The sequence below is a fragment of the Theobroma cacao genome, chromosome 1, assembly GCF_000208745.1.
Source record: "Theobroma cacao cultivar B97-61/B2 chromosome 1, Criollo_cocoa_genome_V2, whole genome shotgun sequence".
Lineage (NCBI taxonomy): Eukaryota > Viridiplantae > Streptophyta > Magnoliopsida > Malvales > Malvaceae > Theobroma > Theobroma cacao.
This window is the reverse complement of record NC_030850.1, coordinates 9,307,238-9,326,878: the sequence shown is the minus strand read 5'-3', so window position 1 is coordinate 9,326,878 and position 19,641 is coordinate 9,307,238. Positions and strand designations below refer to the sequence as shown.

The 19,641-nt window shown below is 33.0% G+C and overlaps 2 protein-coding genes and 1 pseudogene across 2 annotated transcripts; 1 reads left to right on the top strand and 2 right to left on the bottom strand.

The window, feature by feature from the left end:
• LOC18612105 lies at positions 2,373 to 5,044 on the bottom strand (annotated as a pseudogene).
• LOC18612103 (B3 domain-containing protein At2g33720) lies at positions 12,988 to 14,049 on the bottom strand. The gene has a single exon (XM_018117203.1). The coding sequence runs from the start codon at positions 14,047 to 14,049 to the stop codon at positions 12,988 to 12,990; it is 1,062 nt and encodes a 353-aa protein (XP_017972692.1).
• LOC18612102 (probable LRR receptor-like serine/threonine-protein kinase At1g07650) lies at positions 14,722 to 18,478 on the top strand. The gene is made up of 10 exons (XM_018117197.1): positions 14,722 to 14,768; positions 15,209 to 15,313; positions 15,443 to 15,511; positions 15,604 to 15,711; positions 15,858 to 15,920; positions 16,023 to 16,094; positions 16,655 to 16,726; positions 16,815 to 16,886; positions 18,195 to 18,266; positions 18,352 to 18,478. Exons 1-10 carry the CDS (start codon positions 14,722 to 14,724, stop codon positions 18,476 to 18,478), a joined length of 807 nt encoding a protein of 268 aa, XP_017972686.1.

The window sequence follows — 19,641 nt, the reverse complement described above, 5'->3', positions numbered from 1 at the left end:
GCCAGAAAAAAAGAAAAAGGAAGGCGAAATGGTGAGAAAGACAGTGTAGCCACATAGAGCTTTGGAGACTCAAAGTGACACGACTCCAATTGAAAAAGGAAAGTTAAAGAAAAGAGGTGATCTTGGTGAATGTAGTGAGGATTGAGGATTGCTTAAGGGTAGAGTTCAAATGGAAAATGTAAGTATAAATTGAGGATTGCTTAAGGGTAGAGTTCAAATGGAAAATGTAAGTATAAATTGAGATTTGCTTAAGGGTAGAGTTCAAATGGAGAATGTAAATATAAAGGAGAATGTGGTTAAAGATGATGGCAAGATGGGACTCTGTCTCGAGTGGAAAGGATGGTGAGTTAGACGAGAATGGAAAAATTCATGATGAGGGTTGTCGATTTATAAATTAAGAAGAAGTAATAAAGGTAAGAATCAAGTAAAGAGGTTTTCTCCTGAGCAAAAGAGAGGGTAGGGTGCTTCAAATAAAAAACAAAGCTTACCAAAGAAAAAAAGGGTGACGTAAAAGAACAGAATAATAACTTCAGGCTGGACTAGCAATGGGAGAAGAAGAGTTAAGAAAGCACAGTATAGAGTACAACTTGTTGTGTTCAAACTCAATCTTTAATATGGATATGAGGGAATTCAGTCATAATGAGGGAAGTAGAAGAAAGATGAGAGTTGACAAAGAGATTGGGTTTAAGCTTATGTGAAGATAAAGATGATGTGATCCAGAAGATAACTGAGCTAGAGGCGACGGATAGAGAGGTTGAGCTGCAATGAGCCAATTAGCTAAGAGAGGGATCGCATGGACAAAGGGTAAAGGAATGGTTGCCTTATGGCAAGTTAAGTAGCGAGTAGATTTTGTAATTTTTAACATGACATATTAATACGAGATAGGAAGATACTAAGTTAAATATGTTTAGGTTTAGTTTTAACGTGTTTCGTGCTTAATCATATATGACATGTTTAAAACATGAAAATTATCATATTTTAACGTGTTAGATCTGAATAATATATTTAAACACTTTTAATTAATCGTGTTAATCGTATTATCATATTTAAACCTGTATATGTGACACATTTATGAACTTATTAAAAATTAATAGTCAAAAATTATTTTAACTTTATTTAAATAATTTTAAACAATTATTTTAATAATTTTTTTAATTTTATAAGGATAAGAATGTAATTATGCCATGTCCAAATCCAAATTTTGAACTTTTGCTTTGTTATCATTTTGGATCAATTTAGATATTATTAGTATTTTAAGGTTAGATGTTAATGACGAATTTTATCATATTATATGATAATAAATTTTATGTATGTTATTTATATTAATTTTATCATATTATTCTGTTTTGTTATAATTGTTTTTATAATTATTGATTTTAAATTTAAATAATAAAATTGTATTTAATAGTAAATATTTTATTTAATCGTATTAAACCTGTTAAACATGTTAATTGTGTTATTAATCGTGTCGTGTTTTATATTGACATATTTAATAAACGTGTTAATCGTGTCATATCGTGTTACATGATTATTAAACGTAAACGTATTCGTGTTTCAGATTTAAGACACGTATATTATTCATGTCGTGTTCGTGTTTAACTTTTATTTATTTCGTGTCTAATCGTATTTGACATGTTTAAGATACGAAAATATGAATTTTCAAGTCTAGTAATTAGTTCCAACAGAGCTTGTTTTGTTGTTGATTTAGCTTAGAAGTTATGTAGTGGTTTGATTTTGATGTTGTACCGCTAGGACGGTATTTGGTATGTGTAGGTATTTTAGACTATGATGAGGCTGCCAACCATTTTAGATGTGGCTGAGTCCTAGTTGTTATGTACAGCTCTATCTACTTGGAACGCCATAAAAAGTCTCAAGTTATGGACCTCCTTAATATAAAAACCTAACCTTTCAAAAAAAAAATTCAATTTATCGTTAATTCGATTTTACTCAAATTATGGATGCCCTTACAACCCATCATTCCATAAAGCAATGGTTGAACCAAGATCAAAATTAAAAAAAAAAAAGTGAGAGTTTTCAAAAGAAAACTCAACCTTTGGGATTTTTTATTAAATTCAATTTTACTAAATGAAAAAGTGAAAAAGAGTTTTTAAAGAAAACTCAAGTTTTTTATTTTTATTAAATTAAACTTAACTTAAATCAAGATTTTAGCTTTGATTTTATAGACCTAAAGCCTCCTAAAAGATAAGCTTAATATCATAATTATCATCTAATAAAAAAGACAGAGAAAAACCAATTGACAAGTCCTAGAGCCAAAAGAATGATAAATGACATAAAGATAAGCCCCCCAAGCTGGTGATAACATATTGTCAACTACAAATCATTTTTATGAATAAAATATTGGATTTCAATGTTCAGCTTTGAGCGAGAAAAGCATACAAGAGTTGATTCCAAGTATCAGGAACACCAGCCAGACACCAATGGCTGCAGTCCATGCCTGTTTGGGCGGCATTGCCAAACACTGATGGATGTCCGTGTGGCCTTGGCTGTGATAGATTCGTCACGTTGAGTAGATAAATAGGCTTTGCTATGTTCCTTAGAACTTTCTCCAACACTAGCTGTGCTGGATGTTGACCTCCTATAAAAGTTTCTCTCTCTTCAACGGATATCTCAGCCCCGCACACTTGTTTGCATTCGGATCACCCCAATCACTTGAACTAATATTGGTCAACACATCAAAAACAAATAAACATTTAGTGCTCCAGGGAAAGGAAGACCATTTTTAATTAAGATTCATTACTCAAATTCTTCTCATCTTAACATTTATTATCGAGACAACTAAATTATTGTCTCAAGTTCTAATTGTTGGACGCTGGAGTACTATTCCTTTAGAAACAAAATTATTCAAAAGATTGAAAAAAATGATTTGTAGAATTTTTAGATAGTATTTAACAGGAGAATTCAATTCCAACAGCACTTTTTAAGACCCTCAAACAAGCTTTACTTGATGTTTGATTATTGCATAATCAATTCATCCTTGCTTCTTTAAATTCAGTTTCTTGTGAAAGTACTATAATTTGGTTATGGAACATGCGAAATGTTTAACTCACCTGGAGTGATCAGGGGAGACTCCTTGAAAGAAAACCATGGTTTTTGAAGGATCAACATTGGTGTCAACCCATTTAGCCCATGTATTCAACCCTTTCTCGTAGGCAACCAAGCGATCCATGTCTGCTACTGTTTGATTTCCGTCTTCAATGAAATCCCATCTGCAAAAGATCAAAAATAAAGACTGAAAATTGCAGATTAAATCAAATGAAAATACGAATTTTACGTTTTTTGGTCTCTGGTGTGACGTCACCAATGCCATGTATTGAAGACCAAGAAATCAATTCCTTTCCATGCTTCGCTACCTTCAATCGAATTAAGCCTCAGAACTCGACCGTCCGACAAGGTTACAAGATCCACCAGGAACACATCATGAGAGTACATCAGTTTAGCATCGTAATCCTGGCAAGTCCAATTTACGTTGCAAATTACTGAAGTTATTCATCTATCATTTACACTTGATCTTCAACTAAGATTGTAAACTCTGTATATAAACTTATTTGGTACTACTATTTACTAAATTGAGACAAACAATTAAATTGAATCTAACGGCAAAAATGCATGAATAAAGATTCTTTGCCTAGCATCCCTTTGGTTCAGCAATTTATTCATTAGAAACAACTTTAGGACGAGAGTTAACTTTTTCAAGTTTCCCATCACATTGCTTAATTTAGCTTCTATATATAGAGCATTCTAGTTAAAACCTAATCTATTAAAAATGATAATGAATTTTGGTCAAACTAGAGTAATATTAAATCTTGCTGTAAATGTGACAGTCGTGAAGCCATCAGTGGTGACATATTTGTGCGAAGAGCCTGGAACAGTGGAGTGAAGCATGCAAATGAGTGATTGCCACTTATTCAGACCGAGAGAGTCCCCAACAAACATGATGCTCTTCCCCCTGATTCTCATTAAAAAATCGCTGCCATCGAACCTACATCAACAAGGTTCCAGTCAAATTATTGATGAGTCTTATCCCATATATATATATGAGTCTTAATTAGTATTTTCAACCAAAATGTCAATTATTAAATGAGTTAGCGAGACTCATATGTAAGTGATTGATTTAGAGTTTTATAAAAAAATAACTAAGACTGTAATTATTTTTTTTAACCTATTTGGTTTGAGAAATTGTTAAATGTAGTCACTTGTTTAGTTTAATTTTTGATTTTTAATTGAAAACCAAAATACTTGAATCAAATTGCATTTTCTTTCCAAATTTATTAAGTAGATAAAACTCAAAAAATATTAAAAAAATTAGAAAACTTTTAACTATTTATAAGACTCCATCTATCCGAACTGTGACAAATATATTCAATTTGGATATGATTTATAAGCAATTTTGTTCAATTTGACTCAGGTATTAAATTTGTAAAATATATTCTTTAAATTTAATACAAAATTAATTATTTTTTAATATATAACTATAATACATTATACATATAATATGTGTATTACATTATACACATAACACGTGCATTACATTTGACTCATATATACGTCTAGTTTATGAAAAAGACTGAGATTAGATAATGACGATAATACATACAATTACTAACAAATAGAGTAGAATTTAAGGGACAAAATAAGAAAGAGAGTACTGAGTACAACTACATATTTATTCAATCAAAATCCATCCATGATGACCAATAATCAAAATCAAAGAAAGGAAAAAGAGTAGTGGAAAATGAAGGCTTAATTACCTTGGCAAGTCGCAGCCAGTGTGCTGCCATCTATATTTGAGATAGTCTCTATCAGGTCGACCATTTCCCTGACAATCAAACTGGTTCTGCATGACTGGACAGGTCCAGATTGATGTTTCATAAAAAGGGTACGATTCATCATACACCCAACTCCCTTGAAAAGGATCACAGCTGTTTATCTTTACACGTACCTCCTCTGCTTCCTCACCATGTACCAGCTGATGTAAAAGAGGAAGCACTAAAAATGTTGCAACAATGGCAATTTTAGTACCCATCGAGGAAAGAGAAAGAGAAAGATGGGTCAGTGAAACTCAGAATATGTGTGATGTTCGATGGAGGGGAGTTTGATATTGAGCAACAATTTGAGGGATTTTTATCTCTCTATTTAACCATAATTTATAATATATATATTTGTAATTTAAAATCTATTATATATGTAAATGTACCGAATGCTGAAAAAACTCTTACATTGATGACAATATATATATATATATATATATAGATATATATTGTGCTAAGGGAGAGAAATATTATACAGGTATTAAAATTCAAACTAAATTATTCTGGGTCAAAGGTATGCTTAACTTATCCGCAAATAAAGTAAAAATAATAAAAATAGAAGGATTATCAAAAATATGTAATCCTAAAGGGAGGCCATCATGGTTTGCAGCCAAACAATCCCCCTGTTGGCTTCGCGAAAGATGTGAGTGATGGAATAATTTCAATCTCGTTGAAACAACTCCTTAATAAGTCACAATATATTTGTTCACTCATAGTGCGCTCATTGCTACCTTAAATGTCCCATTTGTGCACTCATAGTGTGTTCATTGCTACCTTAAATGTCCCATGCTTCCATCGCTTTTAACCAGATTTGTCGCCTAGCATTCTCCGGCCAGCAAGAGTCTTCAAATAAACACAAATTTCTCCAATACCATACTAACCATAAAGCATGTATGAATATAATCCCCATAGTATATCATCAAACACTTCTGCGTTGGACATATTTATTTTCACCCATTGTTGCAGATCAATGTTGAAGAACTCCCTATCAATTAAGTCTGGTTTCACTTGTAACCATGTTGCCTTAGAGGTATTGCAATCTCTCAAGGCATGAAGAATATTTTCACAAGGATCAGCATAGCGAGGACACCGGGTAGAAATAGCCATATTCTTGTGACTCAACCAATCTTTTGTAGGAAGGGATTCATGCAAAATACGCCACACAAAAAGCCTAACCTTCCTGGAGCATACTAGTTCCCAAACCTTTTCCCAATGATTAGTTCACGACAAGGGACTGGTATTTTGAGATTCATAAGTTGATTTCACTGAGAAATCATCGTTACTAGTTAACGTCCAAAAGCCAGTATCTTCCTCTCCATTAGTAGGATCCACAATCGCCGTTGCAATCATCCACTCTATATTGTTAAGAAGCAATTGCGAAAGAAGATCAAAGTCCCAATTACCATAGTCATCACAAAAGCTCGCAACTGGTAGCTCAACTTCAACTTTCATAAGTTCCGTGGTGGCAAAAGCAATTAATGGCCCGCATGGGTGCCAATTATCTTTCAAAAATTTAGTATGGTGACCATTGTTTGCTATCATGCAAAGACCTCTAATAAGCACTTCTCTGCTCTTCAATATACCTTTTCATGCATACGAGTCGGTAACTTTAGCTCTCACAGTAAAAAGATCCAGATTTTGTAGATATTTTTTCTTGAGTATATCAACCCAAAGGGAGTCCTGTTTTTCCATATGTTCCAACCAAGCTTGGCTAAGAGTGCGAGATTAAACTTTCTTCTTTCACGGATTTGTAACCCTCCATCTTCTTTTGGCAGACATATCATGTTCCAACTGAGTGCATGGATTTTCCTTACACCACCTGCATGACTCCAAATAAAGTTTCTTCTCAGCTTATCAATTTCACAAGCTATATTCTCTGAGAGAAGGGAAGTTTGCATAACATAGGAGGCCATCATGCTTGTACCAATTGGACCAAAGAAATACGTCCCGCCATAGATAAGTGCTTATTGTTCTAATTCTCCAATATTAACTTCACCTTATTAGGTAAATCAGAATATGTATCCCTCGAAACTCTGCCATGTTTTGGTTAAATTATGAAATTAGTCTTTGTACCATATTAAAGTGGTGAATTTAATCCCTCTACAATAATTTACAAAAATTAAGTCCCTATAGATTTGAAATTAACATTGTCGGTCCAATTATTAATAATATTAAAAATTTTCTATTATTTATGCTGATATAACATTTTTTATTAATAGTGCATTAATATGATGATGTGATATTTTTTATCTATTTCATAAGGCTTTAAATTATGAAGTACAAAAATTCAATTCTTCTATGTCTCACAATACTATTTCCCTAAATTTTAGAAACCTATTTATATTTTTTATCTGTTTTTTTTTTCTAATCCCATTTAAAACCACTGGCTCATATTAAATAATTTCATGTTTACGCTTATAAAGTTCATGTCAATGCTTAGTCACATCATATCAACACTACTATTGTATCATTTGTAAAATATCACATTATCATTGTCATGTCATTAGATTTGATGTCACATTAATAAGAAAATATCATATAAATTTAGACAAATGTAATATCATTTTAGATAACAAAAAATTTTTAACACATGGGACTGACATTGTCAATTTAAAAAATATAGAGATTCAATTTTTATAAATTTTTATATAGGGACTAAATTTACTACTTTGATATAGTATAGAGACTAATTGCATAAAGCAATTTAGTCATACTACCCAAAAAAAGTCCTTAAACTATTCAGAACAATTTAAATAAGTTTTTATACTTTTATTACGTTAAATCAAGCCCTTACACTTTATTTTAAATTAAATAAGTTCTTATACTTTTTATTGAGTCAAATAAGCTCTTATTACTAATTATTAACTTAGTCAAAATATCATTTATCATTATATACCGTGTGACGTTAACGTGACATATTAACATATTATAATTGATGATAATATGGCATGTTGACATATCACTATTAATGGTAATTTGACATGCTAATTTGACATAATAACATCATCACATGACATTTTTCCCCTTTCACATTAACGTAATGTCAATGCCATATAGATATAAAATTGACTAATGACAATTAATCGATTATTATTCATAAAGACTTATTTGACTTAAAATAAAAGTATAAAAGTTTAATTGAATGCAATAAAAGAATAGGGATTTATTTGAATTTTTTTAAATAATTTAAAAGCTCAGTTGAACATTATACCGATATTACAAAATATACGTATCTATCTTTTTATTTTGAAAGTTATCATATCAAATTATATATTATATTTTTTAATTAAAAAAAAAGAGAAAATTTGATCTATATTTTAAAAAAAAGATATATATATACACACACACACACACTAATCATTGAATCAAATATTAATGTACAATTATTGTTTCCTTAGATATAAATTTGCTCTAAACCAAATTATTAATGTCGATTTAAATAAGTGCTTTAGTTTAAATAATAATCATCGAAAGCTTAATCTCAATTTAATTTTTTCAAAATTAAATTTACTAGTTTATGTAGTTCAACAATCAACAAACACAAAATACTTATTAGTAATATATTACATTTTCCATCTCTCTCGGTACAGTCAAAAGAGTTTATAAAGGAGGTTTAATGTGATGTTGGTGCTAGAGACTAGCCGTTGCTCTTGCTCATCAATATTACGCATCAATTCAATTGGCCAAACTCCCTCTTTGGTACCAAATTAACTAAAAATATTAGAATCGACAGTTTAATCAAACCAAAAATATTAAAATCTTTTAAAAAAGAAGGAAAGAGTTTAGATAAAATAAATATTACTTAATAAAGTAATTATTCTTTATTTAGTCTCAATTTAATTATCTAACATTTAACATGATAGAGTTTAAAATAATTATTCTTAAGGAAAAGATTTTTCTTATTTTTTTTATGTATACAATTTCTAAATAAATTAAAACTCTTATTTCATCTTATAATTCCTATATACAACTTAAATAATAATATAATAATATACTCTGTATCACTCAAATCTCCAGATATTCTGCTCTCCAAAACTTTCTCTTCAACCATGCTATTAACTTTGGGCATCATTATACTTGCATTATTGGGGCTGATATTTGCAGCAATTGTAATATCCGCCTTTTTGATTTGCTGCAACAAAGTCATTAGAGAACGTCTACGTGGTCCTCTCCACGTTATTGAAACCGGGCAACAAGGCAATCTAGTACAGCCACCGGAGAAGCAGCAGGGTGTAATGCCAATCTTAGCTGGGAGCGTTATTATCTACAAGAATGGAGAAACTGAATCAAATTGCACCGACTGTGCTATATACTTGGAAGAATTCAAGGAAGGTGATCGTTGTAGGGTTCTTTTCCAGGTGCAAACATCTATACCATAAACTTTGTATAGATCAATGGTTGGTTAAGGATAGGCATTGCCCACTATGTCGTGGTTCTGTCCACTGTTTAGAACCAACCACTGATCAGATTGTAAGCAATTCTTAGAATCTTTGTATTAGTAAAAGGCCAAAGAAGTAGCTAGCTTGAGTTCTAGGCAGAAGTCGCCATTTTGGACCGTCGGTTCTTGGGTTTCGTTGCGCATGCCGCTGGTCGCCATAGACTTGCCAAAGAATACGGTGGCGTTGGGGAAGAGATCGAGCTTTAGAGTTTCCGACCAACATCGCATACAATTGCCCTTCAGTAGTTTCCTTTTTTTTTTTTTTTGAGCTTTGAAGTTTGAACATATTCAAGTCTTGTTGATTGTTGTCAATATTGTTGCTTTACTTAATTGAAAATTAAGTCATTAAAAAATTCAATTTTGAGAAATTTTTTGATGGATCAATTTATCAAATTAATTTTGTTTAGTGATCAATTAATTCGGTTTTACCCAAATTATGCACTTCCCTACTTTTCCCTTCCTTTCTCTCCCTTATTCTCACTCTCTCCCATTTTTTTTCTCTAACCAAAACCAAGTTTGAAACACCGAAAATGCCAAACAAATAGCTAGCAATAAAAAGACACCTTAAACTATTGAAAATTACTCCTAAATCCTTCTAAAGTGTCTGAGATTAAGATATAATCTGCAAACTATCGACAATATCCTTGATTTTGGGCACATTTGTAGCACATTTTCATATTGGTAGATATGAATTTTCTTTTTACAATTTGTCTTTATAATATTAGTCATCTTTGAGGAATTAAAATATAATTATATAAATAGTAAATAAGAAATAGTAAGCAAATGAAAACGAAATTTCTTTCTTTCACTTCTTTTTTTTTTTTTCATATCAAGTGGGAAGAGTGGGATGGGATTTGAGTATAGGTGTTAGATTCAAGTCAAAATACTCCTCTTTCTTTTTTGTGAACCATGGGAAAATCAGAACTAGTTACATATTTTTTAAATGCATGTTGTTTTATTATCCACCCAATAACTATCATGCCACCTCGAAGTCTTAAACTATGTAAGTCAGAGACTTTTGGTGGTAAAAAGACTCTTAACTTTGGTTGTACATCATACCTTTAGCTGCTCCAAAAGCAATTGGCAGCACAAACACAAATACAGAACTCCCTATACAGTTATAAGTTTCTCTGTACTATCAACACAGAGCTCACTTTCACGCAATCCTAATTGGTTAGAACTCTTTAGAGATCAAGACCCTATACTCAAAAATAAGACCGGTCTCTTCTCATCACCTTTCCTATCCAGCACTCCACGCATCATCTCTCAGGGTCAAAAAATATCATGCGCTGTCCCTTGCCCCCTACTACACCCCTCCTCATTCCACTTTTGCTCCCAACCGTCTAACCTACAATCCACAAACAAGTTGTATGCATCAGAATAACACTGAGAGAGGTTTGTAGTACTCAGAAATCAGAATAACACTTGTATGAATTAAATCAAACAATTCCACAAAAAAAGTAAAGAGTATCATTTTGGTGGCAGGGAAAAGAGCGTGGAGCTCCAAAGAATAAGATGAACTCTAATTCAAACCTTATTGTAAACAGTCAAAGTTACTTGCAGGGATGTGCATGTTAATGGTAGACTCTTGCGGGAGACATCGGATAATATGAGTTCAAAGTAGTATAAATAGCAGAAATCCGTGAGCCCAGCTCATTAACAAGTTAATTTCTTCGGTTAAATCTCAAAACATTATTTCATCATGTGATCTAGAGCAAATTACAGCAACCTAGCTAGAATTTCTTGGTGCATTTCTTCTAGCAGTATCTCGCATAACCAGCTGCTTTCTTCTTATCTGCAACAACAAAATTAATACCACCTTAGAATTTTGCATCAGAAACACCTTCAATCCACAACAAATTGACTGCTCATTCAGTGAGCAGTGAATGGAAGGAGTTTATTCCAGATTTCGATATGTGGGGCATGGACTCTGCACAATATCTAGTGCAATTGTAGACAGAGTAGAGAAGCTAGCATTTATGCTTACGGAATTTGTTACATAAACTACCAAAGATAGTAACTTTCTTTGTCATGCACTTTGTCCTGCAAGTGTTTTCTGGAATCAAAGAACATTTTAGAGAAAAAGGAGCTTTTGAAGGCAACCCGAAGGCGAATCTAGAGGAGTTTTTGGAGCTTGTAGAAGCATTTCACTATCAGACTCTGTTTCCAGAGGCACAGTGGCTTCTTCAGAATCTTCAGGAAACAATGTTTGTCAAGGCAAAAAGGTTTTTGCTTTGTAGGTACAAGAAACTCAGAGTAGGAGGCCACTCAGATTCTTGTCGTCTGACCTGTAACTTTTTGCTTTGTGCTTCATGCATTCCCAAATAAAAATCTGATACCTGTGGGCTAAACTGAGGAAGCTTGAAACCATTTTCATTTGAATTTGCTTATGAATATGTACAAGAAACTCAAAATAAGAGAGGCAACTTGCATTCTTGTCTTCTAGCATGCATGAGAAGTACAGCATTCCTGAAAATGTAACAATCAAATCATGAGAGTGTCTTAACACAGAGCATCCCAAAAGCATACAAGCTGCAGCAGCAAAAGAACCAATCAGAAACAACTAATAAAATTTACAATAACACAATGAACACTCAACCAACTTCATGAGTACAGCATATTTTAGTAACTAGAATATCAACATATCACATGCAGATAAAGCCCTGAAAAACCTGTATATCTAATTCCAATAAGTTTCTAACTGTTGCTACAAACCACCATTAACCATCAGCCTACTATATCAGAAGCAAAGCTATACAGAATACTGTTGTCCAAGAATCACCTACAATCACCGCATTGGCCAGCCATGACTGCGTAGATCACAATCAGTTGTTACTTGGACCTTGGTTAATCCTTACAAGAAAATTGAATAAACACCCTCTTCACTGAATCAGGGTCACTAGAATTACGAACCAAAATAGTTCCATTTCATAAATATATTAATAGGATTCACCACAGTAAATACAACAGTTTTGTTCAAGAGTTGGCCCCACATTCCTCCATTCCTGTCTGTACAGCCAAAATGGTCATGTTAGCAGGCAGGCAGGCAGTTCTGTGAATAGAGTGCGGATGATCATGCGGCATCTCGTTTAGGCTTTGGCAGCCAATTCCAAAACAGTCAACGAGCTAGTTGCGTCGCCTCTGAAGAAAAGGCCACACGGACCTATTTGAATCACACCTACTTCTCATTTTGAAAAATAGAATATGTAAATAGTATTTTAATTTCAATTTATTAAAGAAAACACATTTGTTACACAACCGAGGTGTCCGCTATAGCAACGATAGACCCTGGAAGAAGGATGAAACCGTCATCCAACCAGGGAGGTTACCCTGTAGCACCCTAAGAAAACAGAGTACATAGACTCGAATACAAATACAAATCCAGATATTCCAGAGAAAAGCATCCTGGCTTTCTAGGAAATAATCTCAATAAAACAGATAAGACCTCGCCAAAACTCTGCAGCATCACAACTTAATCACTGCATGAAACACCCAGCAGAAAAGCCAAGAGTAGCATCACGATAGAATTAATAATCACCAACTAAAGGAAAATAAACACAAACAACCAACATATTGAAGTTGAGCAAATAAATGATCCAAAACTCTAATTGAAATTAAACTTTACTCAAGAGTTGATTAACAGAGAATGAAGAAACTACATCCGATTACCTTAAAAAAACTACGAACAAAACTTGATAAAGAAGAAATAAAAAAAAAAGGTTAATTCCTCGCAACTCGGTTAAGGACAGCAAATTGAAATCTTGAATTGCATGTGTCCCAGTAAAGGCCAATTTCATCCCCCAGCTTCAGTTCCCTCCTTTTCACGAAGTCCTTGACCCAATTCTTGATAAGCACGTTGGCCCCCTTGTTCCACCGCTTGAAAACCAGCTCATGTTCAGTATTTGTATCGCAATCCCACACAGAAACTGGCAACCCTTCCTTAACTTTTGCAAGTTGATCAGCATTCCAGAATGGAAAAACATGATGTTCTACGCACTCTGATGCCAGCATGAGCCTAGACATGTTGCCAAGATCACTTCCAGTGAGCGTCTTTTTAATGCACCAAGGATCATGGCCGAGCCTCAATTCAGTCAAAAATAGCATACTCGCTTCTTCTCTGTCAACTTTAATTCTCTTGTTTCTGCAGGACGAAATTCTTCTTGCACTGCTTGGATTCTCCATTCCCTCTCTCTTCTTGGAAGTGCAAGTACTATCACTAAAACCCAGACTCAGTTGCAAAGAAAGATCTCCAGCCTTATGCTCATGTTCTTTTCTTTGATATTGATTGCTACATTCGCTTATTTCAAACCTCTCCTGCTTCCCTTCATCAGTTGCATCACTCTTTCCTTTGAACATAAAAGTATATTCCCCTGATGGAAACAATCCTAATGAAGCATCGCTCAGTTCCAGACAAAGACCATCGCTTTCCTTCTCCCAGCAGTTATCTTTTCTTTGATGTTCATAGCTATTACTCTCCCCAACTTCAATACTCTTCTTATCTTCTTTTCCCTTATCTCTAGAACTGGACATAGAGTCACATGAAAGAGACAATTCCAAGGAAAAGTTGCTCTCTTCACCAACGGTGTCTTTTTCTTCTAGCATGGTGTTGGCTGGAGAGAACAAAATCAAAGCAAAATTAAAGGGCTTTAAACCCATTCTTGAAGTAGGCAAGCACCAAGGAAACCAACTCCTCTCTTTCGGGTTCAAATGCACAAACCCTTCTTTGATGAAGAACAAAAAAGAAAGAAAAACGAAGTAAATATAATTGAAGTACACCGCCATGGTGTTGTAAGAATTATAATCTGAGAGATTACAGAATCTTGGAAAAGATTGACACAATCTTAACTCAAGAATTGCTTTCTTACCAAGTAAATAGGCAACTGAAGCTCCCCATGAGTCCTGAATAGGCAATTGAACGTTTTTGGGAGTTCTAATGGGCTCATGTAGAACCAAACGATTATTCGGGCTGGGACACCCAATTTCCGCAGCTTTATTAAATTAAACCTCTAAATTATGCATGAAACAAGTGTGAACTATGCATGGGGCAGGCCTAATTCAGGCCAAGCCTTTCCAATAATGCAATAAAAAAATTTTTATCTTAAGTTTAAAAATGATGCTAGTATTGCTGCATTAGCATTATTTTATTTATATATTTATAATAAATTATTTTCAAACAAAGCTTTTTTATTAATAAAATAATCGTCCGGTTGGGCTCGGCTATTTTCCGGCCAATAGTAAACAGGCCTAATTGTTGCTTATTTTACTGATATGCGAGGCATGCTGTTCCTTGTGTCTCTAATATTCAAAACTTGAGACCGTTAGTTGGCCGATGGCTCAATTCCACTATGCTTCTTCCACATCAGTAGTCATTTGTTTCTCCTTATTTACTGTTTTTCCCTGCGTTGCTCCAACTTTCCATTTGTTTCTTCTCATATGCTTACATGACACTTTCGAATGGGCATGGAGATGTGGTTTAGGAAAAAGGAAAATGCTCCATCGCTGTTACTTGTAAGAAATAATGGGCCTCCTTATTTGATTTATTTACAAATTTTTGTTCATTGTGTCGATTCTATCATATTGTGGGACAATAAGTGTAGGACGGATTAGCAGTTCTCTTCTCTAGGAAATATTGATGGCACCTGCTTCAGAAACATGCCATGTCCCATCTTCACACTCGAGTCTGAACATATAGGTTTTCCATAGATACATGTGAAAAGCCCCCTAGCTTTTTTGGGCTACGCAGAAAACGATATGACTCTTCCATCTGGTAAACTCTTTTGGAGACAGAGCAACATACTTTGTCTCCCCTTGTTTGGTGAAATAAATTCCATTGCCATGGATTTGAATAAATTGGGTTTATTGCTCAATTGAATGTTGCAACATAATAGAGACTATAAAGATTTTTTTTTTGCAGTATATGAAGCAATGTTTGTTTGTCGAGGTATTCGAAACTGGTGCAGAAAGGTTTTTACAGATTTTTAACTGATTTGAATATATCAGCAACTTTACCACCAGAGTTTTCCAAGTTCCGACACCTGAAACTGCTGTAAGCGAATCCATTTGTCTAGTTGACTTGAACTATAATGATATGATCTTTTCTTTTTTAAAAAAAAAAAAATTAGATAATAATTTGGTGTTTTTTATTATTAATCCTACTTTATTTCTGCTTGTTTAGGGACTTAAGTCGCAACTACTTCACAGGTTCTATTCCTCAAGAATGGGCTACCACAAAGTTGGAAGTGCTGTAAACATCCTACCTCTGCTGTCTTTGTAATGTTAAGTATGATTGTGTTGTAATTGATCAAATTATATGCTTATGTTAGTTCAATTTTGCAGCTCTTTTATGGGGAACCGGTTGTCTGGTCCATTCCCAAAAGTTTTCACCTACATCACCAGCCTCAGAAATCTCTATGCACAAATCCTTATTTTTTACCCTTCTATTATGTTCAAAAGATTTTCTTAAATTTCATTTGATTTTATGTACAGCTTGGACACTTCCACCTCTCTAAATGATCTTATGAAGAATAATTTCAATTTTCTTTACTCAAAACTGACTACTATCACATTCCACCTTTCCAGGTCTATTGAAGGAAACAACTTTTCAGGACCCATTCCTCCAGATGTTGGAAAGTTGATCAATTTACAGAGAAACTGTAATTCATTTCATCCTCTTGTGCGCAAAAGCACTTGATTTTGGGCAATCGCAATGCTTTTTAATTGCTGTTATTAACATTGCTATTGTCTTCTCTCTTCAGCATTCTGTCATCAAATGCGTTCAATGGAGAATTGCCACCAGAACTTGCCAAGTTGGTCAATTTGACTGATATGTAAGCAGACAATCTTGACTTCCAAAATTATCTAATTTAGAGGTGCTAAGTCTATGAGTATCAGATCATCAGCAAGAGTTGTTTACACCAAAGAAGAGTTTTGGCCATGGTGATCTTGATATATTTCTACTTTTTCAAATTTTCAAGACTTTAATTCGTTCTGTTATACTTCTAAGCAGTAATGCTAACTTTCAATGGCGTTGTATTAGAAGCAGTAATCCTAAGTTTCATCGCCACAGTACTAGAGAATGGCCACTTAATTTAGTCAGTTAATCATCACCTAGATAAGCAACCTGCCTCTTTTATCCTTGTCTTAGCAGCTGATTGTGGTACCAAGGAATTTTTCCAAGAGCCCCTCTTTATTCAACCGCAATTTTGTCCAGACTTCTTTCTCTAGGCATTTTCGTTAATCATCATATTTATAATTCATGGGATATGATATTCTTGTGGTGTTTCCAAATCAAGCCCTTGGTATCTTTAAGTATCGTTCATCAAAAACTTGATGTAGATCATGTTTTCTACGACCCTTTACAAGCTTTTCTTTCTTTAAAATGTTTTAGGAGGGTAAGCGACAATAACTTTTCTGGAAAGATACCTGATATCATCAGTAACTGGAAACAGATTCAAAAACTGTGAGTTTTCAAACTTTAGCTGACTATTTAGACAGCATTCTTACTTTTTTGCTATAATTTAATTTCTTTTTTTTTCCCTCCTTTTCAGGCAGATTCAGGGTTGCTCTCCTTTGGCCCCCATACCTTCCAGCATTTCTGCTTTGACTAGCTTATCTGATCTGTATGCAACCATGGTAGTTCATGTTAATATTAAATTATAAGAAATTATCATCCTTATAAGTCCATTTCAAAATAACTTTGAATATAAAGTTAACTGTTTTCACTCAATTTTTGTCATAATTTGATAAAAATATCTTTAAAACACTTTCAAATAAATTTGATACTCTTAATTCAGAAAATTGTCCATCCAACTCTCTCATGTCCTTTAAACCATTCAAAATGATGTTTTCTTTTTGCTCATCTTCCCTTTCAAAAATCTTAATAATTAAAACAATTTAAATAGAGAAAGGAAAATAATGGTTCGAGATTTTTCCATTCATCTTGAAATAAACAAAAAGTTTCAATTTTATCAAATTTGGTGCAAAATTGAAATAAAGAGAAAGTGGGAAAAAAAAACAAGAAATAAGATGAAAAATAACTGTAGAAAAGAAAACCGCTTTTGCATTTTGGTTGAAGAGGAAAGAAAATGAATGGTTCAAGATTTTCCATCCATCTTCAAATAAACAAAAAGTTCCAATTTTTTCAAATTCAGTACAAATTTGAAATAAAGAGAAAGTGGAAAAAAAAGAAGAATGTGAAAAGGAACTACAAGGAAGAAAACAATTTTTGCGTTTTGTTTGCTTCCATCCATCTTTAATATGACAAAATCTCATAAAAGATTTTAGAAAAGTTCTTGTCAAATGATTTTGTTAATGAATCGCAAAATTTTATATCATTTTCTAATGATTTCGTACAAAAGATGTTTAATAGCTTTACTGGAAAGATATTTTCTATTGTTTGTGGAGCCCTTAGTAAATTATTATAATATTTTTTAATATAATATGTAACAATTTTTCTTTTTAACATGACATATAATAATTTTGTTTTCAATATGACATGTAATAACTTTCTTTTCAACATGACATGTAATAATATTTTGAACATAACGTATAATAATAACATTTTTTTAATATGATGTGCAACAATTTTTTTTCAATATGTTGCTAATAATTTTTTTTTCAACATGACACGTAATAATTTTTTTTTTTCAACATGGTGTGTAATAATTTTTTTTTCTAACATAGCGTGTAATAACATATTTTTCACATGCGCTTGAATATGAAAAGGTTTCGTTAAAGATAATTTTGTTCAAAATTTTTTTCTCTAGACTAAAAGCAGTTAAAATTAAAAAGATGATTATTTTAAAAAAAATTGATGATTATTTTTAAAAAAAATTATCTTTGAGGCCTAAAAAAATTTGTCCCTTAATTTTTCTTTCTTTTGTAAATGACTTCATTAATTGACTATTTTGGCTTTTAATCTTTGTAAGGAGGATTAGTGACTTAAAAGGCAGAGGGTTTCCTTTCCCACCACTGGGTAACATGGACTCATTGAAGACATTGTTAGTGGAATTCAACTAATATTGTGTGTTTTTCTATAAATATTTTCAAATTCACATGGATTGTAGTCTATGATCTATTTCTTAGAATCAAATCAAATTGTCAAATGCGGGATACTGAGGAACTGCTTAATACACGGAGAAATTCCAGCATAAAATGGGGACATGAAGAAATTGAAGACTCTGTAAGTAGCACCAAGAAAGGGCTTTATTGAAAACAATTTACTGCTACTACATTCGGGGCCCCACTGGAGTTGGAGGTGTCCTAACACACAGTCATACATACATGTACATCTAACGATAGATATGTTATTGATTAAGTTTGGAGTTTGCTTTGCCCTCATTCTCAAGTTAGGCCTCTCCACAGTCTTACTAATTTGTGTTAAGTTAGATGCTTTAACAATGTATCTGAGCCCAGGTTGTTTGTTCACATTATTTCTAGTTGTTCTTTGTTCCTAATATTTGGTGACAATGTCTTGGCCCATTTGTTTCAGTTGTTAGTATTGTGCCTATGTCATAGAATCATTACCTTCTCCCCAAAAGGTTAACTTATTGTACTGTTCAACGACTATACTTATAAGGAGTTGATTTTGACACCAATTTGTCACAAGACTTATTACCCTTTCTCTATAATTTTGCTAATGACAAGTATTAATGTGTTATTTGTATACCGGATATTGTGACGCTTATAATTGACGATTGATGATTATTATGTTTATATGAAAATGATGAGATGAGTTGTTAAATGAATGATACATTCTTGATTTGAATGTTTGGTTTTAAGCTTGAAGGTTCAAGGATTATCTTCCATTATTTTCTTGCAAATGTTTTATAAGTTGAACTTGAATATGGATATTATATTTTATGCATTTAGAGTTATCAAATGCATTCAAGACTATTGAAAGGATTTGTATGATTATTATGTTGTTTTGTAAATTATGGTTTATTGCAAAATTCTTCTCCCTTGGCTTGTCTCCTTCTCAGTATCTGCTCATGGAGTCTTTGTGACTCACACGTTATTTTTTCTTATTTTGTTTTAGATCAGTAGGCTGCTTGGTTAGGCAACTTGTGAAATAATAGTCCAACTTTTCGTAGTAGGTGTGATACAACCTTCTTTTCAGCCTTCCAATGTTATACACTCCATAGTGTATCTAGTTTGGTTTTGAACTGTCTTGTTAATAATGAACTTTGTTATGTAAATAATGTTGATAAACTTATTTACGTCTTCCCATATTGTGTCAAGCCTTAGATACGAGTGCATGTTAATGTTGAGAATATGGTAGATAACCATAGCAATATAGGTACCGGATGCGTGCTAAACCACAGATATTTTACGTTATAAATATTTACATGATATATGAAAAAAACCACATTTTAT

Coding starts and splice junctions, on each gene's coding strand:
- LOC18612103 (XM_018117203.1), bottom strand. CDS start 14,049: ATGGCGGTGTACTTCAATTATATTTACTTCGTTTTTCTTTCTTTTTTG.
- LOC18612102 (XM_018117197.1), top strand. CDS start 14,722: ATGGGCATGGAGATGTGGTTTAGGAAAAAGGAAAATGCTCCATCGCT. Junction 15,712..15,857: donor ATTTTTTACCCTTCTATTAT/GTTCAAAAGATT, acceptor GGTCTATTGAAG/GAAACAACTTTTCAGGACCC. Junction 18,267..18,351: donor ATGGACTCATTGAAGACATT/GTTAGTGGAATT, acceptor TCTATTTCTTAG/AATCAAATCAAATTGTCAAA.